Source organism: Carassius carassius, chromosome 16, assembly GCF_963082965.1.
Source record: "Carassius carassius chromosome 16, fCarCar2.1, whole genome shotgun sequence".
NCBI lineage: Eukaryota > Metazoa > Chordata > Actinopteri > Cypriniformes > Cyprinidae > Carassius > Carassius carassius.
Genome location: NC_081770.1, coordinates 12,382,783 through 12,409,784, shown reverse-complemented (window position 1 = coordinate 12,409,784; position 27,002 = coordinate 12,382,783). Strand labels below are relative to the sequence as shown.

Genomic DNA, 27,002 nt, shown 5'->3' with positions numbered 1-27,002 from the left:
TGCATGCGACACTGCTTAAATAGACCCTTTGCACGTGACGTCACGCTCTACTCGCGCGAATTCTGAACGCCATGACGGACGGCGGAAGAGCTATTCTGTAGACGGACGGCAAGCCAAATGAGTTCGTGTTTGAGTTAGTTCTAGTTGTAAAATGGTTATTTCGTGTTGTGCCGTGGGCTGTGCTAATAGACAGGGTAAAGCCAATATATCTTTTTATCGAATACCATTTGATGGGGAGAGAAGGCAGCGATGGGTTGCTGCTATCAGCCGAAAGGACTGGCAGCCCTCCAAGTACTCCAGGATTTGCAGCGAGCATTTTTTACAAGGTAAGGTTCATGTATTTCCCAGTTACGTTTACTTAATTTGTGTAATACCATATCGCCATCCTTGTCCAGATGGAGACCCAGTCAAATTGTCATTTGTAACATGAGTAACCTAAGTTAGCTATGTAATGAGCAAGTGCCAGCTAGTGTGATAGGGCTGTGCAGTCTAACGTTAACGTTACTGCTACCCATTCACAAAGGTAGCTAACGTTAGCTTAATGTCATTATTAATGTAATTTAGGTTGGCTTTTATAAACGTGTTGAAAGATGTTTTTGTAAAATAAACCAGCCCTCAAACTTTTGACTATGCTGTTGTACTTTATAAAAGGATATTAAATGTATGTAGAATTACACACTGGCAAATCTTACTAATAATTCAATTACATTTTATTTATAGTATCACATCATAAGAAATTAAAAGAAAAACATTACAAATGGAGTAGGTCTAGACCACACTATAATTTACAAAGACCCAACAATTCTAGTAATTCACTTCATGAGTCTGTGGACTGTGTTTTGTCTGACAGCAGTCTATCTGGGCATGTATATGTCTTGGCCAATAACTCAGATAAAATGGCTGACCTATAGAAGGCCCAACATTCTGCACTGCTTCTGTAAAAAAGTCAGCATCAGGCAAAATTCTCTGTATAAAAAAATCGGATGTAGACCACACCATGAAGTCACAAAACTTCCGCTTCGTCACAAACAACTGGGCTTGCACCTGGTAGTGGTATTGATGATCTCTGTTAAGTGCATGTGTACCATCTGTGTTCTCAATGCAGAAATGTTTCTTTTCAGTGGCACTGAGGACTCCGGTGTCTTTGGCACAGTGTGGGCATTTGATTTCCAAAATACCATCGCCACAGCAGGAGCAGGACAGCAAGGCATCTGGAGATGCTCCAAGGTAGGGACGGGAGGTATCAATATGGAGACCGGCATCACGAACACTTAGGTCCTGATGATGTTGTGCAGCGTAAGCCTCATATGTCTCTCTGGCTTTTTGTTCATGTTCACATCCCCATCTGAAAATGAGAAAAATAATGTTATTAAAGGAATAGTTCACTTTAAAATGATAATTTTCATATACTCACCCTCATATTGTTTCAAACCTGTATGAATTTCTTTCTTCTGCTGAACAGAAAGGAAGATATTTAGAAGAATGTCAGTAACCAGACAGTTTCTGGGTCCCATTGACTTCCATAGTAGAAAAAAATATACTATGGAAGTCAATGGGATCCAAAAACTGTCTGGTTACTGATAATCTTCTAAATATCTTCCTTTCTGTTCAGCAGAAGAAAGAAATTCATGCAGGTTTGAAACAACATGAGAGTGAGTATATGATGACAGAATTTTCATTTTAAAGTGAACTATTCCTTTAAGTCATCGTAGCTCTTTGAGTGTCCTTTTCATTGGATTTGTTCTCTCATTTCCCTAAGAACTATAAGTACTATAGATGTCAGTACCCAAAATTGGCCTAATCTTAATAGCACATAATATTCTCTTGTATCTCTTGTATTCTCTTGTTTAAAAAGGTGTAAATTAAATATAACAGGAACCATTTAAAAGGAACATTAGGAATAAATAGGCAAAGGACCTACACCATACACCTGGGATTAAAAATAGATAAGGGCACTCAAAGAGATTGAGGGATGTAATCTGTCATCATGTTTGTAATTTAATGTTGATAATTTGTAATACTGACTATAATAAATATTCCAATGATAAATGCATTTCTTTGTCTTGTTTTTGTTTCTTTGATGTTTTTGTGAGCAGGGGCCCTCTACATTAGAACACAACATGTATTGCATACATTTCCATAGTTGAAACATAAGTTCAAAGAACATCTAATTTCTTTACTCACTTACACTATGGTGAAATTAAAAACAGTAACTGTATGTTTATGTCATTATGTCACACATGCCTGGTTGCAACTGTTGAAAATCTGCATAGGTCAGGGTAACAGATCTGCCTAATTAGGGATTTGGAAGGATTTGTAGGGTCTGTCCTTGCAGCTGACTTGAACCTAGATGCGGTCACCCTACCAGCCCTCATGTCAAACCATAGCCTTGACTTTCCCTGTTGTCGTGTCTCTTCCTCAACTTTTACTGCCTACAACATTGTAAATTATAGAAGATGAAATTAATGACATGACACCTTAAAGCACATTTTAGTCATATGAGATTAAGAGGGATGACTATACCTGCTCTGGTGTGACTTCCATATCATTGAATACCGCATCACATTTTTTCTCAAGGTCCGAGGCAGACAGCTTCCGGTTCTGAGCACTGTATAACTCAGTCAGGGGCTGTGGTAGACCCAGAGACACCACTTTTGGTTGAAACTGTTTACAGTAGTGTGGCAATATGCGTAGGATACCACTCTTCTCTGAAGGGTTTGGAGTTGCATTATCCAGAGCCTTGTAGAATTGTTCTATAGCTGCTGCAGACACACCCACTTTTTTCACAGATGGACAACCTGAATGGCTTTGGTTGTTTACACCACAACGCTTTTTGGCAGGATGTGAGAAATCAATTCCTGATCCCTCTTCGTACAAAGCCTTGCCCGCTTTCAAAGGAGGAAGTCCCCACTGTCTGGGCCCATCAGTGCAGCTTTTGTCTTCCAGATGTTTAACAGCAGAGTCTATTGCGTATAGCAGAGCTGTCACGTGGGAGCACACCTCTCCCAGGCCCGCTTTACATGTACAGTGGCCGCACAAGACTGTCCCATCCTTCTTCAAAGATACCCATGGTTGTAGTTGGGTTTCAGACAGTGACTGACTGTGATGCACCTACAATTACAGAAAGTGGCATAAATACATTATTCTTACATGAATGTTATTGTGATGTTATTATTTACTGCTGCAGTGACACCATAAATGCCCCTTGTGAATACATCTTAATCACTGTGATAGTCAAATCTTAACATAGGCTACAGCGAATATAATCACAGATGAGATGATGGCTAGATGTAAAAATTATGTGTGGCTACTGATCACAGACACTCCGTGGTTTACTGGCTATGATGCACCTACAAATACAGAAAGTGGCATAGATACATTATTTTTACATGAATGTTATTGTGATGTTATTGTTTAATGCTGCAGTAACACAATAAATGCACATTGTGAATACTTTGCTGTGATTAACTGGTAGAATCTTAACATAGGCTACTGCGAATATAATCACAGATAAGAAGATGTCTAGATGTTACAATTATATGTGGTTACTACGGATCACAGACACACCGTGATTTACTGTCTGCATGGATTAACGTGTGATCGATAATTAATGACTGCACTTCCCAGAGCTGGGATGCGTCCAGGCATCCATTAAAAAGCCACGGCCGACCATGTACTCTAAAATCATAGGCTACGTGTTATATAAATATTTATCAAGAAATAACAGACTGCATTCTACATTAGAATTCAACTAAGCCATGTAATAATACAAAATAAACCATAGATCGATGTCTTACCTTTGCCATTATGAGGTACCTCCCCCCGCCGTTAGCGTAGCATCGCGTAGCTGTAACCCAGCCAGCTACGAAGAACTGGTAAGCATCCAGACTTTTAAAAGCTTTGAGATCAGCACCAGTGTATGGGGATACCCCGTTTACCACATAGTGGTACAAATCGTGTGGGCCGAAGTCAGGCAGACTCGGCGATTTAACGAGGTCCGTGAAAACCGAGGGATGAAGAAGGTAAGGGTCTGTATCCAAACCTGCTATCTCCAACTTCTCCAAATATCGCTCTTTGTGAGCACCTACCAGATGCCCTACCTCGACCGATAACGGCACTACAACTTCTTCAATAGAAGAAGCCATGAAGTTTAGTGGTAATGTTAACGTTATCTATTTTAATCTGTTTAAAACTATTCAAATTTCCCGGTCGTCTACTACTGCTCAGCCTGCGCGTCCAGTGATTTTGCCGTCCAGCATGGCGTCGTCACGTGGTCGTGGTCACGTGTTTGCAAAGGGTCTATACGGTCAACTTCTGATGTGGGCTGTCAAAAAAAAAATTCGAATTTCGAATATTCGTCGAATTTAAAACAAAAATCCACATTCGAATGCAAAAACGTTGCATTTGAATTTTAGGTGTGCATTAAGGAGGCTGCTTTAAGGCTAGACGCGGGTATACTTCACATTCCGTGCTCCGTTCTGTCTTGCGTTCACACAACTTTCCAAAGGGGGATGAGCTCGACAACCAGTACCACTTCTGTCTCATCATTCACCTTGTGCATGCGCTGTTGTACTTGCACCGTCTGCACAGCCTCAAACATTGCCTGCACGCGGGCGGGGTGCGCGGCTGTCTGCAAGCCCTCTTGATGATGAAAATGACAATGCTGATGGTGCGTGGATGCGGATGGCCCAAGTATATTTTGGCCTTTATCAGTGGCGCACGAGATGCAATGACAATGTAAGTTTCATTACATTATAATTTTCTTGTTAGCCTATCCAGTTGAAGCCACTAGATGCAGCGCTGCTGCAATGTTCTTTCACAATATTGCAGAATAAGAAAACAATGTGGAGAAGACGTTGTTTACATCAAAACTGAAACCAAGCCGTTCACACAGAATGCATATTTCTCACATTTTCTAGAGGGACACCGTTGGACTCGCGCCTCGCACAAGAGAGCCGGATGTTTAGAAAGCCATGTAAAATTAATGTATTTTAATTTTAAAATTAATCAACTTTTTAAAAACATATCTCGAGAATTTATGGTGGGTTTTTCCCCATCCCACTTCATCTCATGTTTTTAAATGAAAAATGTACACTGTGTAATTGGCTTTCCGCGCACTGTATTAAACTATGCATGCATACATGACACTGTCTTATTTATAGTTGTTTAAGCAACTTAATTATAATTGGTTTATAAACATTTTTTAAATATTATTTACTTAATGTATTCTAATGCTTTTATTAAATGTGCATTAGTAATATTTTGTGGCATAACGAGAGAAGCTTCTCTTCACCCTAACTGATATTATGCATTTTAAATTTGAATATAATTCGAATTTTGATAATATACAAGTAAAAAAAAAAAGAATTTAGTTTTTCAACCATTTTCACAGCCCTACTTCCGATTGGAGGAGTTGTTGGCACAGCCGAAAGATAAGAGGATGCCAGGGAAAAATTGGAAGTGACGCCCTATGAGGTGAGGTTAAGCCTCTGTGTCTTGGAAAGCATGTGGCTGGATGAGCAGAGAGCAACGGCCACGGCCACGGCGTAGACTGGATCTACTGGATCTACAGTGATCCTGGGGACGGCAAATTGCCCGGAGAACCGAAAAATCCCCAGTTTAGACCTTGTCGCCTAATGGTTGAAGCGGAGTCTGATGTATGATGGCAAACAGGTACAAACCGAATGCTGATAAACCGTCAATGAATAGAGGTAAGTCAGTTGTATTTATACCCTAGTGTTGATTATCTTAAGTGTGCTTCACCTGTGCTAATTAGTCTAAGTATCTGACGTGCTCCTCCCAAACCTTGTTAAAAAAAACATCATATAAAGGCTTAAAATGTAATAATCTGCCTAAAAACATGCTGTTATGCCTTTCACTTCATCCCCCGTGCCACTGCTTTATTGTATATATAAAAATATAATGATAAATAAATAAAATCACCCATGCCACAAACTTTGCTGGAATGCAGTTTTTTTTTTTTTTTTAGTCTAGCAGCTTAATCTTTAAGATGAAATCTAGATCTTCTTTGAAATGATGCAAATGCTTGTAATAAGAATCAAAGAGTATGTGTGAACATTTTCAGATAAAATAATCCTAATGACGCTTCTGATATGACAACTTTTGGCCAAATATTTATGACTAATTTAATTCAACCACATTTTATAACAAAGCATAAAAATAAAACATACAAAATGTACTTACTGGTGAGAGTAACTATGAATCTTGTGTATGTTGACCCTCTGCTGCTGGTGAGCTCTACTTTATAAAGTCCGGTATGTTCAGTTCTGGTGTCTGTGATGGTCAGAGATCCAGTCCGATGATCCAGTTTCAGTCTGCCTCTGAATATCCCACCAAGAACATCTTTATGTAATAAGGAGGTATTTACTTTTTTGTTGATTTCAGCTATACATGTGCTTTTAGGTCCAAACATCCACAGTATCAGATCATCGCTCTGTATTTCAGTGTCAAATTGAAGAGTGACAGGATCTCCATCCTTCATTGACATTATCTTAATTTCTAGAGAAAATACATAAACAGTTTTTAAGAAGTTAACATTTTATAAAACTGCAAGTCATTCCAGTAAACACATGCTACTGAGTATCCACCTGATTTTTACAAGGTAAGCTGTTTTCTGTGAATTGCGATACTTCAGATCATTAACCATATAGATAAATAACTAGAAGAATGCCATAGTTCAGTAAATTGTAAAACGATGTGGCACAAAGCAGTGTGTTTATGATTAAAACAATAAAACAATATCAAATACCAGTTTCCAATACCAAGCAGCAAAATGAATTGTTTTGTACAGCTAAAATAACTGGAAGCTGATGACACTGGAAGCAACATTCAAGTTTAAAATGACCATGATGCTCTTAAGTTAAAAATAGGGTGGACTGTCTGCTAAAAATGTGGACCACTAATCAGAACTTCCTGGGTTAAAAGGGCCAAAGAACTGTGAGAAACATGAATGATAACTTTAGCCATCATATGAAAAAAAATTTAATTTTGCATATTGAACACAAGTTTTAACTTAAAACATGTAAAATACATTTAAATTTCTTCAAACAAATATAATTTTTGATGTCAAAATCATAATCATAAATATCTGTACATTTTATAGTGTTACTTCCAGAAGAGATCAGATGTGCTAAAACATTAGCCACATTTAAATGCACTCATCTCATCAAACTCATCTGTTTAGCTGCACATTTATTGAATAAGCACTGTGCGATGTCTGAACTGATTGCACTATATTGTATGTATAATCATTTTCTATTTTTGACTTTTAAATTTATTTTAAATAAATTTCTAAATAATTTAAAAAGTTTTAAGTTACCTGATTTAATTGTTGTGATTTTTTGTTTATCATTATTATACTTTCTTTTCTGTAAAGCACCTTAATGAAGCCTACCATTGTGTATGAAATGTGCTAAATAAATAAACTTGCCTTGCCTTGTCTTACTTAATTTGACCAGAACAAAATAAAATGTATTATTTTTTAATTAATTTTCAATTTTAATCTTTACAGTCACACGGTTATTATTATTATTTTTTTCTCAAATGCCATTTTTTGTTTTATAATTTTCTTGTAACATGACAACAAAATAGCTTCTTGCCACAGAAAAAAAGAATCTGCCTGCAGGATTCCTTCGGAGGGTATGCAGTTTATTTTATTATTATAAAAAAAAATTAAATGGGGGGGGGGGGGTCCTTTTTCCCCCTTTTCACAAAAAAGTGAATATAGCCTACTTATGTTTCAACTATTAAAATAGTTCAGTTTTGTATGTAATGGAAATATGATTATATTTTTGGAGCATTTTTTTTTTTGTTTCGTTAAATGTAAGTTGTTCAAACAACTTAAAATACGCAGTCATTTTTGCTCATAAAGGTAAGAGTAATACATAGCCTAATTCTATAAAGCAGGGGTGTCAAACTCAATTCCTGGATGGACGGAACCCTGCATAGTTTAGATTCAACCCTAATTAAACACACCTGATCCAATTAATCAAGTCTTTCAGGCTTATTTGAATGCTACATGGCATGTGTGTTGAATCAGGGTTGGAACAAAACTCTTCAGGGCTCCGGGCCTCCAGGACTTGAGTTTGACACCCTGATATAAAGGGTCTACTTTTATTTGTGTGCACTCACAATATCAACAAAGGTTGTACTTTTATAAAAAAAAAAAGAAAAAAAAAGAAAAGAAAACAAACGCTTTCTGCCATCTCGGTTTTGAGCAGGAGCACTTCAGAACGTAAACTCAGCGAATTGCCTCACAGGCATAATAAAAATATAAAGAAAGCATTATTACTACTTTAAAATGAAATAATTCAAATCGAAAATAGAAATAATTTCACTATATAATCCCTAAAGATGCATTTCTCTCTAAAGGCACTTCCAATGAGTCCTTTTTTCCACTATAACTGATAGATGTCTAAAATATAAAAATAATAAAAAGCGTCCCGATTATAATTTGGGTATTATTTTGTAATTCTGTATAATTACAATAAAACACAAATTATAATGGCATATACATAATTGTATAGCTGCTTATATTTTCAGATTTTTATGTCGCTCAATCTGTTCTAAATACCTTAAAATTTTAAGGATTTGCAGCAAAGCAATTTTGTCTGATATGTGAATTATTTATTAGACATTTTATTTCTTTTTTTATCCATGCAGCAAATGCTTTAAAAATTACTTAATTGCGTTCCAGGTACTTTTAAAGTAGGATACTTTTCAGTATAAATTTTACGGGTAGCTTGAATGTAAAACATTTTCATGAATTCTTTGTATTCCCATAATTAAAATAGCTTACAAATTAATTGTTGTAGGCTAACCCAATCTCATGAAAGTGTGCACGATTTTCTGCTTCTATCTGGCATACTATTCATATGCAGAAATTTTCTTTTTTGCAAAACACTGACAAATTCATAATTAATGACATGGCCTGTTCAGTCGACAGAAATACGGGACAGACAGGCCTATAATAACTGCTGAAATTTTTGCGTGCAGTGAATACAGCTGTAGGCTAAACTTGCATTCGCCACTGTCCTGCCATGACTATGAAGAGGGTCGGAAACAATGGTAATTTGGAACACTCTATACATAGCATAGCTTTTCTAACCATTGTAAGGCAGTCACATAACACAAGACTGATGAACATCAGTTGTGGGCTGCTATTAATTTAAAGAATTGGAAACATGCCCCATCAAAGTGTAATTATTATTTAAATTGAATTTGTTAAATTCTATTAAAAAATCTGTTCATTCTAGTGTAAACGATTTACATGTTAATCTGTGCATGAATTGTTCTCTAGAGTGATCTGAGTGCAAAAACTAACATTCTTGATTATCTTATCACATTATAAAACTTGATGTAGGCCTACTCACCACTAAGGGTAATATGGAATTTCCTGTGTAAGATCAACCTGTTGTCGCTGTTTTTGATCTCCACTTCATAATCACCAGATTGATCTCCTCGGATGTTTCTGATGGTAAGATCACCGGTCTCATAATTCAGTCGAATGTTTCTCCAGCTCAGGTCAGCAGCGCTGTTTAATCCATTAACTTGCTCGAGACCATCGCTGGTCCCAACGCTTGTTTGTTTACATTAACCGCATGATTTTACCAACAATCTTAAATCAGTATTGACAAACGACACATCATTCGAAAGCTTAAAGGCCCTGGCATTAATATTTACGATCGTAACATCGAGACAACATTATTTTAATTTGTATCAAGATGATCAACGATGCACGTAACATCGGACCCTTGAATCCTGAACATTTTTTTGTCTCTTGACGATGACAGATAAATCAAATCATGCAAACATCAGCATACAACTCATGATAATTATCCGGAAAACAAAATTAGGTTGCCTTTTTAAGTCCAAAAAGTTTTGATATAGAATGAATATCGACGGATTCTTCATTGCTTACGTAATATTTCTTCTGAGAGAATTTTCATTCTTGAAAATTTCATTCTTGTCCATAATTAATACAATTATTCACTCTAAGGGCGTTTCAGATATAAAAACGGTATATTATCATATGAGTTACAGTTTTACGAACATTATAGCCGCACCTCCAGCATTTTCTTTCCCTGGCGCTGATTGGTCAGTAATTCAAAACATTCTAATAGCGCCACCGACCATTGTGAAGCCCAAATATGTAGAACCTGTAATATTCACTGCACACATGCAGCCAATGTAAATTTTTGATGGAAGAAAATATTTAGCCATCAAAGAGATTATTACAGAGATTATATGGATAGTTTGTATCCAGCCTTGTGCAGGTGTTCAAGCATGCAAGTTTTTCATTTGGGAATCAAATTTGTATCTTTACCAAATGTGCACTCTGTATTTTACACCCCACCAGCATCACCAACAGAAATGCTCAAATAATGACTGCATTCAGACAAGTTTACTAAACATTTCCTTGTCTGTCACTTAGGTGCCTGAAATACTTTAATAGTAGATACTACATTTTATTAAGAACCAGCTTTCTAAATGCTAAAATGTATGTTTTAAAAAGCATGTATATGCGCATTTATGGCTTCATGCCAACAGAACTTATGGTGTGGTTGACGAAACAGTCTGAAAACACAGATTTGAACATTTGGGTGTAACTTTTAGAATTAGAATTAAGAATTAATTTAAGAATTAAGTGACAACAGAAAATCAGAAAGCACTGACTAAAGCATTGCTAATATAAACTTCCAGTCATGTTTGTAACTTTTGCTATTTTACCCTTAAACCATAACTGTTTCAGGCCTTTTTAAACATTTTAAATGTTCATAATTTGTAAATACAACAATTATGTTTAGTTGTACATAATGGTAAATTGTATTTTACCTTAAATTAATTACCAGGCATTTTGGAATCTCTAGTGCCTTTTAAAAATATTTACATTCTATAAGATGAAACCATTATGGGAACCTCATTTTGCGGTGACTTCACACTCATATTTGAATTTTTACTTATTTAGATTTGTGGCTTTGACTCCAGTGATTTTGAGGTGCTTATAGCACCATTTAAAACATGTATTTATAAATATATTTTATTAAAATAAATTGATTATTACTTTGCAAATATATTTTACATCTCTAATTTTTTGTATATAATGATACAACCAATTCTTATACTTGCATGACAAACCCACATCTAAAACCTTTCTAAAGAGACATCAGTTATGTCTGTAGTCCATAGGGTTCATGAACTGTGGCCATTTTAGTTGGTGTATGTCATATATGGTCTTAAACCTGACTAAAGGGGGCGACTGTTAACTGGTTAAGTGACCAGTGGGGATGACTTGATCTTCAAATTTCCACTTTATCTGATCATCTCTCTGTATTTTAGTAAAGTTAGTGTCTAAAGTCACTTGATTTCCCTCCATCACTGATAGTTGCTTCACATCATCTGTCTCAACAACAAACAAATGAGAACAAACAAAATCAGATAAAAACAGAGATCAACCATATAATGCTGTTAGTACCTAGGTCTAGAAGTCTGAGAATGTAAAATGGATAATAAATATATCAGATGTTGCATTATATTACTAGGTAACTGATCAAATGTAATAAATGAGTGTCATTGATCATGTGATTTTGTACAGACGACGTCTGAAGCTAAAGATACTGGATCATCTGGCTGTGTTCATTTAGCTCCAGTCAACTAAAGCAAAATCATTTTAGATTCAGCTCTTCAAATACACATTTGAAAATTCATTCGTCTACAATTTAGCCAATAACAAAAAATCTTACTGAATAAAATATATTGCAATGTGGAGCCTCATCCATCATCAGTCTTAATCAATGTGTCTCATTCTAATCTGATCTGATTCTAATCAGATCTAATTGTCTTCCTAATAATAACTCTTTGAATGGATGAATGATGCATTTATATATCTTTGTCTAAGCTATTCTTTGTCAGCTTTGTTGCTGTTGTTTAACTGTCCCCTTCCTATCATGTGGATATAGGGATTTTTTTTTTTTTTTAAATACAGAAATATAAAGGAGAGACATGATTAGATTAAACAAAAGAATGATTGAACACAATAAAACTTAATATGGTCATTCATGTCTCTAGTTTCTTCTTTTTAACTTTGATGTAAAAATAACTCTAGATTTTGCATAAATTTTAAAGTTCTATACAATGTTAAAGTTCAATATATATTTCACATTTTACTCATTACTCCTAGCTGCTTTTTCAATTTACAAAAAATAACAACAGGTCTTTAAGAGTATTATTTTCAGAAAATCGACTCACCATCAACAGTAACTTTGAATATCTTGTATGTCTCAGTGGTGCTCTTAATTAGTAGTTTATATTCTCCAGAGTCTGTGGTTCTGGTGTCTGTGATGGTCAGAGATCCAGTCTGATCCAGCTTCAGTCTGTCTTTGAATCCTGCATCATTGCCCTCAGATATAGAGTTGATATTATTACCTTTATTCATACGAGCTATTAATTTATCACCAAACCACCATTGAGCTGTATCCTCTTCTGGTATTTTAGTATCACCAGGGTTCAGAGTGACAGAATCTCCCTCCATTACGTTATATTTCTCCACACCAAAAACACCTGGCGGAAAATAAATTAAAATGTGTTAAATTTCGATAAAGCCTGGCATTTTTGCAGTGCTACAAATGTTGCATTAGCTACATTTACATAGTGTTTCAATTGGAATGTAATCATTCTGATTAATGATTTTGAATATAGTGTTTCCATGAATTCAAAATAAAGTGATCATGTTAATTTGTGCATTCATATGTCATAGCTTCCATAACAGATTTGATCTTTTGATATGCACACACTGCACAAATACACAGTTTCCCACTGTTTTCAAATACTATTCTCTTGCCATTGTTTCTTTTCTTTGTTTTTGAAGAGCAGACATAAATATCGATCTTATTAGCGTCCTAATTAGGAAAGTGTTAGTTTATATCATGATCTCTATCAGATATTTTGTGAGTTTGCCCCTCTGCAATCGCTCCTCCCTTCTTACTCGCTCCCTTCCACAGATGTTTCCTATTATTGTTTGAGTGTGAATGATCTCATCTTCTCTCTTACTCCTGCCCTCCCTTTCTTTCCCCTTGCGTTTCTCCCTCCTCCCATCTGTGTTCTCCCTCTCTATTCCTATATCTCTTTACCTCAATGTACACACACATGCGCAGATGATACATAGAGTTGAATCGGTGAAGAATGGCAGGGGACCTCTGTGGGCCCAGGTTATTGGGTTTAGTTTATCCTATACTGAAAGTTGAAGAGTCCCACTGCCAGTATTATTCCTTATATGTACAGTATTTCCTGATCATATGCTTACCTCAGCTAACTTTTTTGTTTTGGTTTGTGTACCACATATGCAATCCATATCTCATTGGATAAATTAAAACACCACCCCTTGCAATGCAACTATATAATGTGTGGACTTTCAAGAAGTTTATTATTATTATACTTTTTGTGAGCAGACTAAATGGCTTCATGTTCTTTCAACTTCTTTACATGAGCTCATGCAAGGACTGAGAATGGTCGGACGGCATTTAATCTTTACTAAGAAGACATGATAGAGTTATTCTGCTTGATGAATTACCGAAGAACCATGCCAAAAAAATTCAGCAAAATAAGATTTATTTAAGTGATAAAATGTTGTGGACTTGTGAAACGGCCCCTGAAATAATCAGGCCTTCATGTTAAGCTTTCATTCATGATTAATGTTTTGCTAGAAAAGTGTCTCAGAGCTGGCAAAAGCTATGAAAGGAGTGTCTGTTTATCTCACAGAGTAAGATACAGCTTGCAGAAGTGACATGTATGGTTGTTGTCCACACTGGAACTACCTGCTGTAATCAAAGCACAACAAACTCATTTAGCTTTGTCCAAAAATTTATATTATCTATATTTACAAAATATAGAGCTCTGGGAATCCATTCACTGGTCTCGAAAGACCAAGACAAGTATTGTAGAACTAACAGCATCCATTGAGAAGTGTCTGGTTCCCACAGTGAAGATCAGTGGAAGTAAAGCTCTTAAGGGGATGTATGAGTGTTGAATGTGTGAGGGAGTTATGCTGTGTTGCTAGGTATTTTGTCAGCATGACAATGACTACATCAGGGCTCCAGACTAACATTTGAGAGCAGTGACACCAGCACCACTAAAGTACAGATGGTGACACCAGGAGCAGATTTGGTAGCACTGGGGGTGGTGCATACAAAATGTACTTTCATTAACAACAGTAACAGGTGCAAAATCGACTTTTTATACAAGTGCTTCTCAATAAATTAGAATGTAGAGAAAAGTTTATTTCAGTAATTCAACTCAAATTGTGAAACTCATGTATTAAATAAATTCAGTGCACACAGACTGAAGTAGTTTAAGTCTTTGGTTCTTTTAATTGTGATGATTTTGGCTCACATTTAACAAAAACCCACCAATTCACAATCTCAGCAAATTAGAATATGATGACATGCCAATCAGCTAATCAATCCAAAACACCTGCAAAGGTTTCTTGAGCATTCAAAATGGTCTCTGACAATCATTGGCACCCTTCACAAGGAGTATAAGTCACACAAATCCATTGCCAATAAGCTGGCTGTTCACAGAATGCTGTATCCAAGCATGTTAACAGAAAGTTGAGTGGAACAAAAAAGTCCAGTGTTAAATTTCGACAGTCTGTGATGATTTGGGGTGCCATGCCATCTGCTGGTGTTGTTCCATTGTGTTTTTTGGAAACCAAACTGAAATTCTTGAAAGTCACTGAAAAGTGCTTGAATTTTTCACTCAAAAGGTTGTATAAACCCTTAAATGAATGATATACTGCATTGGACTAGGGCGGCACGATAAATCACTTAAATCGATAAATCGATAAATTGTTAGTAAAGCCAGTTCTGTAATCAGCGGTAAATCTCTACACGTGCATGATTTCACATGGAGCAGCATTAAATACACACAGAGCCGTTGTTCACAGACAAGCTGCGCCAAACCACGATCATATTTTTTGCATGTTTTGCGCAGCTTGTTTGTGAACAATGGCTCTGTGTAGTTTATGTAGTTGATTTATCGTGCTGCCCTACATTGGACTATTTCTGCAACAACATGTTACAGTATGTTTTACCACTTCTGGTTTCCTGACATATGTCAGCGCTGTTCATGGCATGCAATTTGAATGATTATTACAAGATCTTGCATGAACCTTATCATTATGCAACGAATTCAAACAATTCTCACTGGATCTCGCAGCACTGTTGCATCTGTGCAGTAACAGTGTAGCGAAATCAACTTTGGCTCCCGAGTAAAGCTGTTCTGAGCTCGGACAAGTTTATTTGTGTCACGGCCCGAGCTGATAAATGGTCTGTGCTGTGCATTTGAAACTTGTGCTGTTTAGTTTCTGTCACAGTGTCTGGTTTGTGTTCCCTGGGTAACCACTAGATGTCCTCCTTCCCCACGGTGTCTGTCACTTCCTGAACTACATTCCCACGATATTTGTCTCCGCATTGCACTCAGCTGTCCCTGGTCATCAATCATTGCACTCAGCCTATTCCCCATTAGCATTTTCATTTCCCTGTGTATTTATACCCTGTCTGTTTTAGTATGTGTTACGGAGTCCTTGTATTTATCATGCCACTTCAGAGTTCTGTTCTTGCCCGTTTGTTTTGTTCTGTGTATTTTTGATTGCCGCCTTGGTTTTGACCCCTGCCTGGACTGGATTTGACGTGACGGTTTTCCCTTATTAAATACTACTGCTATTGGATCTACCTGTCCTCCGTTTTTGTGTGAGTCGTGACAGAAGGACTCCGTCCCACTAGATCCAGCGGTATGTTTTTCGATGTTTCCTCCCCAGTCACCGAGCGGAAGAGAAAGACGTGTTTTGAGGGAACCCGCCTGGTCGTGTTTCGTGGGACAAGGGGATGTCGCAGAGGAGTGAGTGGTCGAGAGGAGGTTCGGCATCGCTCTCCACCATGGCCCCCCTTCGACCCGGGGCTCGGAGCCGCCGTCACACCATGGCGGACGGAGAGGGGAGAGGAAGCGCACGTCTGCCGAGCCAGCGCCACTGCACAAGATGGCCGTCGGCCCAGCGCCGCTGCGCAGAATGGCCGCCGGCCCAGCGCCACTGCCCAGGATGGCCGCCAGCCCAGCGCCACTGCTCATGATGGCCGCAAGTCCAGCACCACTGCACAAGATGGCCGCCAGCCCAGCACCACAGCACAAGGTGGTCACCAGCCCAGCGCGACGATGCAAGATAGCCGCCAGCCCAGCGTTACGACGCAAGATGGCCGCCAGCCCAGCGCCACAGCACAAGGTGGCCGCAAGCCCAGCACCACTGCCCAGGATGGCCGCCGGCCCAGCGCCACTGCCCAAAATGACCACCGGTCCAGCGCCATGGCCCAAGAGGGCCGCCGGTCCAGAGTTATGACACAAGATGGCTGCTTGTCCAGCGCCTCTGCACAGAATGACAGCCACATTTGACCCTCCAGAGTTGAGTCAGGAGCTTGTGGACCCTCCAGAGTTGAGTCAGGTTCCCGTTGACCCTCCAGAGTCGAGTCAGGTTCCCGTTGACCCTCCAGAGTCGAGTCAGGTGCTCGTGGACCCTCCAGAGTTGAGTCAGGTGCTCGTGGACCCTCCAGAGTTGAGTCAGGTTCCCGTTGACCCTCCAGAGTCAAGTCAGGCTCCCGTTGACCCTCCAGAGTCGAGTCAGGTTCCCGTTGACCCTCCAGAGTCGAGTCAGGTTCCCGTTGACCCTCCAGAGTCGAGTCAGGTTCCAGTTGACCCTCCAGAGTCGAGTCAGGTTCCCGTGGACCCTCCAGAGTCGAGTCAGGTTCCCGTGGACCCTCCAGAGTCGAGTCAGGTTCCCGTGGACCCTCCAGAGTCGAGTCAGGTGCTCGTGGACTCTCCAGAGTCGAGTCAGGTGCTCGTGGACTCTCCAGAGTCGAGTCAGGTGCTCGTGGACTCTCCAGAGTCTGGGTTAGTCCCCGTTGACCTTCCAGAGTCAGGGCTAGTCACCGTTGACCCTCCAGAGACAGGACTAGTCACCGTTGACCCTCCAGAGTCAGGACTAGTCACCGTTGACCCTCCAGAGTCAGGACTAGTCACCGTTGACCCTCCAGAGTCAGGATTAGTCACCGTTGACCCTCCAGAGTCAGGATTAGTCACCGTTGACCTTCCAGAGTCAGGATCAGTCACCGTTGACCTTCCAGAGTCAGGGCTAATCACCGTTGACCCTCCAGAGTCAGGGCTAGTAACCGTTGACACTTATGAGTTCGACAATGCGGTGGTCACGTTAGTGCAACCGTTCACAAAAATGCTGCATTTCCACCGAGATTACCCAGAACAGTGGTTCCCAACCTTTTTCAGCTCGCGGCCCACACAACCAAACACATATGTTTGGGCGGCCCACTGCAAAAAAATTAACTGAAACTGCTATTGATGGGTTAATAACTTGGTATTCAGAAGCTAGATTGTTAACTCTATTTATTGAATGAACTAGGGCTGTGCGATATGGAGAAAAAAATAAAAATAAAAAAACAAAAACTTTTCTTCAAAAAATTGTAACGTCTCTAGAACAGACATAAGTCAAAATAATCACTATAGTAAAGGTGTAACAAAATTTATAGACTTACGGCAAAAAAATAAATAAAAACCTGTGTCCAGGTTTTTTTTTTTCCAATGCATTGTTCATAGAGCTCATTAATTGTAGTGGTGCCTCAGGTGTTTAAATAGATTTGTTATACATTATAGAGGTTCACACATAGGCCTACTCCGTCTGCAGTGCGTATACAGTCTGTGTAAGCGGTTCAGAAGCAGCAGTGAGAATGCGTTATTGTAATGCGAAAGCACATCAAAATAATGCACGAGCGCGAATCTCTCTGTTCGCACGCAGATTTCCTTTTTGTCTGTCACAAAACCAGACGTGCTTGCTCAGATACACGCTGCTATCACCCGGAGAGAGTGCAAACACTTAAAACGTGTCTCCTCTCACTTAAACTGCGTCCTGTGCAACTCTCTCTATGCTCATGTGGTAGATATCAGTTATTTTCGCACGTTTTTATTTCTAGCCTTTTACCGCGTTCAGTGTGAACGCTCTGATCCGTTAACATGAGCTCGGAAAAAAGGCGCATCACAGATAGTGTATGAACCTGTAGTTAGACATATGCCCGGTCTGTTCTGTTCTGTTGCATTCTGATTGGTTCTGATAGCATAGGCCTACTGCGGGAGGTCAGGGCCGCGGAAAATCGTGCTATAAAGCCATGTAGAAATCGCGCACGCTCAAATCGTGATTTTATGACTATTTCTATTAATCGCACAGCCCTACAATGAACTGGCAATGAACAGAAAATAACTCGGGCTGCACCGCTCAGCAAAACGGGCAATCCAGATCCAGGCAGAGCTCGGCAGCGGATAGACAGTCAGCAGAGCAAGCAGTCAGGAGGAAACATGTTGACAGCCATTTATTCATGTTTGAATTTGTTGTTATGTAGCATATGCAGCAAAAATATAAATTGGTGGTTTATTCTTAAACCAATCAGCCAGCTCGAATAGTGGAAGCAAAGTTATAGTTTAATTTTTTTATTTTTTTTTATTTTAATTATATATATATATATGAAATGATGTCATTATGTTATGACTTAGACATTTTTATATATGTTAACAATATTATAATTGGCGGCCCACCAGCAATACCACCGCGACCCACTAAGGGGCCGCGGACCACAGGTTGAAAACCACTGACCCAGAACAATTGTACCAGAAACTTTTTTCCCCAGTAACTCCGCCCCCCCCCCTCCCCCCGCCCCCCACAAAGACCTGTTGTTTTATGTGTTTCTACCGCGGTCTAAAGTTCCGGGAAGATTAGGCAAATAGTCTGGTGACATAGGTCTGACCATGTTTCTCAATACAAAGTATGCAAATCTTTTGACTCTGGAGTGTGATGTCTGCGACAATGCAATTCCAGTAATTCTGCAAGCAGTAGCGTACTTGATGACATCAGTCAGCTCCCTTTGCTGCTGCTAATTCCTCACTGTATATTTACAATAAAACAAAATAGGATGTAAAATACCACTGCCTCTTTTCGTTTTTCATTTAAAAATAATAAAATCCCAGAGCTCTATATTTTGTAAATATGGGCCTTGGACAAAGCTAAATGAGTTTGTTGTGCTTTGATTACAGCAGGTAGTTCCAGTGTGGACAACAACCATGCATGTCACTTCTGCAAGCTGCATCTTACTCTGTGAGATAAACAGACACTCCTTTCATAGCTTTTGCCAGCTCTGAGACACTTTTCTAGCAAAAAAAATTACTCATGAATGAAAGCTTATTGTGAAGGCCTGATTATTTCAGGGTCCGTTTCACAAGTCCATTGATTTTGAATTTCACCTCCAAGTGGTTTCAACTTTCATTGTTCTCAGAAAACGGAAAATGATTCTGGATGTTAAGGGGTTCATTCCAACCTTGTTGAACCCAAGGTAGTACATGTACTTTGTCACTGCTATGCTGCAATAAACACCTTCATCGAGATCTTCAACGTCCTCATCACTTTTTCTTACAATAGTTTAATTATTAATAATGACGTTATCTCAGACCCCGAATTAATATCTGAAGAAACATAGTAATTTTATAGAGATGGTAAGGATGGTCTGACTACAATTTTTAACAAATTCTTCTGGGAGGATATAATAGCTTTGTTGCTTAAAGTTTTAAATAAGGGTTTTTGAATCAAACTCCATCTCCAACTATGAAACAGGGGTTGATTATTCTTATTCCAAACGACAAAAGACTCATTGAGGATCTGAGACTGATTATCTTGCTTAACGTTGATTATAAAATTCTCACATTTGCAATTGCAAACAGGGTAAAATTTAGTAGTCAAGTTATAAGCGAAGGACACATTTTACATTTACTGGTTTTACTAAAGGTTTTACTGTTTTTTATTAATATAAAGTAAAACAATATTTGACTTATCTTAGATTTAAGGTTTAACTTAAAATGTCATCATCGTCATTAATGAGGGTTGAAAATAATATTTTTTCCCATATCTTTTTTTTTTTTTTTGGGCAAAAAAACTTTAACATTGTAGGCAAACCTCAAGGAACATATTAAAATAATAATATTAATTTAAAAAAATCCACGTCACAAGCCCTTTAAGATCATTTCTTATTTTCATCTTCGATACATTTGCATTCATTAGTGTTACCTCCTACTCTGCATCTAACAGGGCCCAGGTATTGTGTGCTGTTGCATGCATGTTCAGCTCCTCCACCCTCCACACTGAACCCCTTAAAGTGTTAGTTCAGCCAAAAATGAAAATTAAGCCATAAATGACTCACCATGAAGTCATCCTATGTGTACATGACTTTCTTCTTTCAGACGATGGAAAAGCTGACCCCATACGTAATTCCCCCAGAACTGCTTTGTTTACAACTGTGAGCACAAGCTAGATTAAAGTGATTATTACGTTTTGAATATGGATATTTGTCTTACAAAAATTCATTGATTCACTACAGGCGGACTTTCCTCACCCCCCAGAGCCATGTGAGACACTTTTTTTTAAATGGATGAGCCCTTTATTAAACAGCAACCCCCGCTGTGTGACATCAAACCGCTTGAAAGCTCAAAGATTTTTTTATTTATTAACTCCAACTGAATTCGTCTGAAAGAAGAAAGTCAAATACACTAGGATGACTTCAGGGTGAGTAATGTATGAATTAAGTATATTTTTGGCTGAACTAACACTTTAAGAAGTGGAGTAGTGCCTCTTCTTCTTCTTCTTTAGTGGGCTTATTTGCGAGTTGCACTGGAGTGTTAAAGTGATTTCAGTCTAGGTGTGCATTTTAAAATCTATATTCTATTCTTAAATTCACCATTTTTAATGTATTTTAAAACAGCTTTTATAATTTTACCTGATCACTGATTTGTTTTTAATACATTTCTGATTGTAAATGCTTTGCACCCCATGTTCTCTAATTAATTCATTCCTTTCCTGCTCATACCTAGTTAAAATTAATAACACATGTTCTATGGTTTCCTTTACTTGGCACGTTTTACATAATCGTGTACTATGTTTACCTATTACATAAAGTCGAATTAAGTTTAATATGTCCCATTCTTAGACAAGCTAAAAAATTCTGATCTACTCTACTGAAACTTTATAGCCATTTACAGCCATTTACTTTTTCTAATACTGTTTTGTATATTATAAAGATGCCTTCCTGTACAAATATTCCACTTTCTTTGCCATTTTTGATTGCATGCTTTTTTTTAATTTTCCTTTCATCTTACTTAATGAGACTGAGTTTAGGAGAGTTCATTTGCTTCTTTTGCTTCTTTTGCCTCTTTATCAGCTTTTTAATTTCCTAGTATATCAACATGTGCTGGTACCCACACAAAATTCACTATTGTTCCTGCTTGTCTTAGTTTATATAATACATTCATTATTTCTTTGAATATATAATTTCTAATTGATTTGAACGTTTGAAGACTAATTAGTTATGCCATTAAATCAGGAACTAGGCGTTCCTTTCTCTACCCAACAGAGTGCCATCTGAATGGCTACCATTTCAGTTTCGGGGCCTCTGTTAAGATGACTGCTTTCAAACCCTCTAGCTACAACGCCTACAATGTGAAGGTTTTTATTATTTATTTTTTTACACCTGTATTTTGCGCAGCATTACATTTTGTTTCGGGGTTAACGGAAATGCTTTTTCAAAACTGATTACCACAATAACAATAACAACCCCACCTAGGCTACTGTTACAAAATCATACTGTAACAACTGCGTTCGTTCAGCAAAAAAATAAATAAAAAATGGCTATATTTAATATTAGCAAGTATTTTCTACTTCTGGTGTAGACGTATTTACATGACACAGAAAGTGCACTTAAAAAATTTTCATTCATCCAATTAAAAAAATCTAATTTTTTTTTAAATTTGAGCCATTGAAAAATAAATGACTTGCCCTATTTTTATTCTAAATGTTTTTAATTGGATGAATGGAACTTTGTTTTTTTTCAGTGTGCTAAAGCAGTAAATAGAACTATAACACATCATCCTCAAATTAAAAAGGAGAAAAAAAGTCAAGGTATTAATGCTGATTACTGTAGACTATACAGTTCAGGAACAATAAATTATGATAAATTATTAATATGTGCACATGTCTATTGGTAGATTTTTAGCCGCACCCTAAAAGACTGACAGCGACAACACCTGATTTAAACTTGATTTAAAAACAACGAAGAGATATTTAGATCTAAGGAGATTTACTTGTGATTTTCATGGTGATTTATGTTGTATTCCACTAAAACAGTAACCAATCCTAAGATTATATTGCCACTGGTATGGAGTTACAATCAAATTAAAGGATAACAGCAAGCCGCATGTTCCTGTGTATATTGAAAGCGAAAGTGTTGAATTAATGAAGGGGGAAGAAAAATAATATAAAAAAAGAACATGACTCACCCTCTTTGAGAAATAAAACCCAAAAAAAGAAATAACGGTTCCTCATAGTGATGTCGCTTCTGCGTCCGAGCTGAATGATGTAATCCAGAGTATTGTTAGAAGGGTCTGTCTGCAGACTGCAAGAGAGATGCGTAACTTGAAGGGATGCAACGTGAAGTTGTCCAAATCACACAGAACAACGCGAGAAGTCAAAACGAGATGTTGCGACCGTTCTTGTTCGAACCCGCATACTCTCTAAGGTCAGGGTATGTTCTGGCAAACTGTTTACAAATCACGTTTCGCAATCGGCAAAGCAAACTGTGGTAAACGCCACTACCAACACGCGATGGGTAACTCACAAAGCACAATGTTAATCCTTGTTTTCCAGCACTATACCATTGAAAGTACGAGCTTTGAGAAGTAGAAGGCGGGGCAACAGTTAAAACATTTCAAAGTTAAAGTTCATGCAAACAGATATTAATAGACAGGTTTCAGGCAAATATTTATGGTTTAGGCCTATAACAAACCCCAGTGTTAAAACAGAGTGCAAACAATTATATTTGGAACATTAAAATACTGTAGAGGCTATTCAGTATGAGGTTACTTCAGCATTCATTATGAGGCTAAAGAACACGATTTTATAAGGGATCACATCCTTGCTGAAAAAAACAATAGAAACCATTACAGAAATTCTAATGGTTTCCATTACAAAACCATTACAAACCATCAGCAATTAACCATTAAAACCATTACCAAATGGTTTCCATTACGTAGTGTGTTTTGGGCATATTCCATTAGGATTTATTGGTTTGTATTGGTTTCCATTACAAGTTTGTATTGGTCACAATTTGCACATAATGGTTTCCATCACAGTTTTGTAATGGTTCTGATGGTTCCATTACAAGTTTGTATTGGTCTTTATTAGTACATATTTAATGGTTTCCATCACAGTTTTGTATTGGTTCTGATGGTTCCATTACAAGTTTGTATTGGTCTTTATTAGCACATATTTAATGGTTTCCATTACAGTTTTATATTGGTTCTGATGGTTCCATTACAAGTTTGTATTGGTCTTTATTAGCACATATTTAATAGTTTCCGTTGCAGTTTTGTATTGGTTCTGATTTGAATGTTTACCTGATAGCTGGTAATTAGGTCATTAATTAATATAATTGAATAATTTAAATTATTAATACAAACTGTACACAGGATTTGTCAAGAATATAATTTTTATTTATTTAAACTACATACCAACCTTTCAATAGATAACAGTTCAGGTTGTTTTGCAAAGAATTAAGAATATGCACCTAAAATCAAAATTATTCACAGAATACTCAACATAGCTGGAATTAACACAAAACCTTGACATTATATTTTATTTTAATTATTGTTATTTATTAATGCATTATAGAAATACAGGAACTATGAACTGTGTTTGTGGCTTCATTGTAGCTGTCTCAGACCTGCAAAAAAAAAAGGACAATTCATTAGGACAATGTACCACTTAAACCACATTACCAGTATGCGAGATTATCCATACATATATTTATATGGCAGTCTCAAACTAGTTGCAAAAACTTAGTTGTTGACAAAACATCATCATGTTTAAATTCGTCCAACACTTTGGGGCACTTTGAGCAGATTCAAGTTCTTGACAGATGTGAACTTTTGTCCATTACTCATTTTATGTTCATGAGTAAAACAAACCAGTTTGTTTTGTTCAGCGTCATGTTTAGGAGTATGGAAATGTAAAGCCGATGTTCCTATAGTAACAGACCAAAGTGAAACACTCTTGAACCATTTTTTAAAACAATTACTTTAGAATAACCTTCTATTAGTAAATAAATGTTTGTTATTCCATGGTCTGTCTGAATACTGGATTCCTCTCGGAATTCTTGGAATTCTGGTTCCAAGTCAGTTTAATCACTGTTCCATACCAGAGACAGTTTATAAGAGACATACCACTTCCACAATCCTCAATACAACTATATAAGGAAAACCCATAACGGCAAAGATGGCGGTTGTATGCACATGTCCTGCCCCTCCCGCTGGAAAGCCAATCATCTGCTTTTAACAGTCAAGTCGCAGAACATTTAAGCCTATCGTCTGGTTCCACTGACGCATGCACACAGTTGAGGTTTTGTGACAGTGGAGAAGATTTGGTGACAGCGAGATATGGTGTGTGCAAGATGGGTCAAAATTATTGATTTTTCTTTCATGCCAAAAATCATTAGGATTTAAAAAAAGATAATGTTCCATGAATATATTTTGTAAATTTCCTACCATAAATGTATCAAAACTTAATTTTTTATTAATAAAATGCTTTGCATTGGATTTGAAATATTTTTCACAATATTTAGATTTTTGTGCACCATCAGATTCCAGATTTTCAAATAGTTGTATCTCAGACAAATATTGTCCTCCTAACAAACCATGCATCAATGGAAAACTTATTTATTATTATTATTGATATAAAAATCTAAAAAATAAAATAAAAACAATTACCCTTGTAACTGGTTTTGTGGTCCAGTTTCACAAATAGGCTTGAATAATTACATTGTCTACTTTTTATGGTACATAGTCTCTATTCACATCGAGTCATATTAGATAAGAGGTTGTAGCAATTCCATTCGGATATGGATATGTAAACACTTACCACTGACAGTTTTATCTGGTTTATGTCACTGATCTTCTCAGCCAGTTATTTCCGTACAGTTAGGAGTTGTTTATTTCCTCTAAGGTTTGGCCTCATTTCTTCAGCTTCTGAGACAGACACTCTTGTTTTGAACACACACACACACACACACACACATACACAAAAATTTAAATTCAAGAACTGATGGAATAATCTCAGACTTTAAATCTGACCATGGCTTAAAATACTTTTTGTAAATTTTCTAAATGTGTGCAAATTATACATTTTTGTGACAATGCAACAATGACCCGATTAGTCAAGTGACTGTTCTGTCAGCTGTCCTGAGATGCGAGTGAAGTCTTGTGTCGGTGCGTGCTGCAGGTCACTGTGCAGACGAGATGCGCTGATGAGAAGCGCACGAGAGAGTTCATGGATTCGAAGACTGGTTTCGAATGAATTATTTAATCTTACATTTTGTAGTGGATTAATTTTATTATTCAAACCTACAAGCTATGTTGAATAAATGCAGGAATTTTCCTCATTATAAACTTGAAAGCTGCGAGAATTATTAAAACCATGCGGCATAGCTACACAGTCCCCCACTGAAATGTAGGACTCTATTATACAGGGATTTGTAAAATAAAATTCCACAACTTTTTCAAAACGTTTTTAGGCCTGGAAATTGTTTTTTTAAAATTGCATGGCATTTCCATGTTATTCATGAACATACAGACCCTAAAAGCAACTGATGCATGCAGTCGATCACTTAAACTGCTGACCAATGTGATTGCGCGAGTGCTCCATCACCTCTCCCTCCTGTAATCACATGCCGGATCCGCTTTGTTCCGGGACCTCGCAATTTACAAATTAAGCATTGCAGAGTCCCTGTTTCATGTTTGTTAGCCCAGGACATTTTACAAATCCAGACCAAACGATGTTCTACGGCCATGTCCAGAATAAAGAGTAGCCTATCCATGTCACACAGTAAGATTTAGAATTTTGACCATATACCTCGCAGTCACAGACCGTATCAACGTCAGTGAGCTATACTAATTGTATTTCGCCACACAATAGGCATCACTGTGGCCTCAACCCTTCGCCTTCGCTTACTCTGAGCTCGATTGCTATATCTGAGGTAAACCACGCCCTCCTCATTACCCTACGCAGGAAGAAATGTAGGAAGAAATAAATGAAGAAATAAATAAATGTATAAATAAATAAATGTAAAAATAAATAAATGTATAAATAAATAAATGTATAAATAAATAAAAGAATAAATAAATAAATATGGAAAAAAAATAAATATATACATAAATATGGAAATAAATGTATAAATAATTATTTATTTTCTTTTCTTGCTTTTCTATGTATATTTATTTATATATTTATGTATTTATTTATTCTTATTTACATTTATTTGTATATTTATTTATGTATTTATTTATTTTTAAAATTGGCAGCTCTGGCATTCCATAAGGTCTACTTTATGATACTAATGGAAGTAAAACCGCCACTAGGTGTCGGTAAGTCACTGTGTTAATAAAAAAAAGCCTTTTATTCAATCTATTCGTACAAGATTGATTAATTCAGGAATAAATTCAAGTGTCTGTCTTTTAATAATTGGTCAGTGAATTGTGAATAATAACGGGTCTTTCAAAGACTGATTCATATCAGGATGTGACTTACTGTGACTTTGATTTGATGACGTCAAGAACCCCCCCCCCCCCCAATCACTTCTGAGAACTTCTACCTATGCCACACAATGTAACTGTAAAAATAAAGTAAATGTGTAACTTCACATAATTCTTTACATATTTGTTTACATGTTTGTATTTAAATAATAAAAAAACACTTTACCCTCTACCCTCTATTCTTTTTACTACTCGTTTTTCATAAAAAAAAAACACTTGCTTTCTATAAGTTTATATTCTAACTACTTGTTTTCTTT

At 37.2% G+C, this 27,002-nt stretch overlaps 2 protein-coding genes across 4 annotated transcripts in view; one reads left to right on the top strand and one right to left on the bottom strand.

Annotated features, from left to right (window-relative positions):
* The window catches only part of LOC132159574 (uncharacterized), a 30,615-nt gene extending 8,014 nt beyond the window's left edge, over positions 1 to 22,601 (bottom strand). Inside the window, exons 1-4 of one of the 3 annotated variants that reach the window (XR_009437871.1) lie at positions 22,441 to 22,601; positions 12,268 to 12,579; positions 9,393 to 11,418; positions 6,205 to 6,519 (exon numbers count right to left, since the gene is read on the bottom strand). Coding sequence is in view for 2 of the 3 variants with exons in the window: in XM_059569135.1 (XP_059425118.1) it covers positions 6,205 to 6,519; positions 12,268 to 12,579; positions 22,441 to 22,486 (673 nt within the window). In the remaining variant the exon portion in view is untranslated. The remainder of the gene's footprint in view (positions 1 to 6,204; positions 6,520 to 9,392; positions 11,419 to 12,267; positions 12,580 to 22,440) is intronic. The other 2 variants (XM_059569135.1, XM_059569136.1) reach the window with 2 other exon arrangements.
* Positions 1 to 27,002, top strand: part of LOC132159576 (CD48 antigen-like) — a 159,053-nt gene that overhangs the window by 16,599 nt on the left and 115,452 nt on the right. The window lies entirely within an intron of this gene.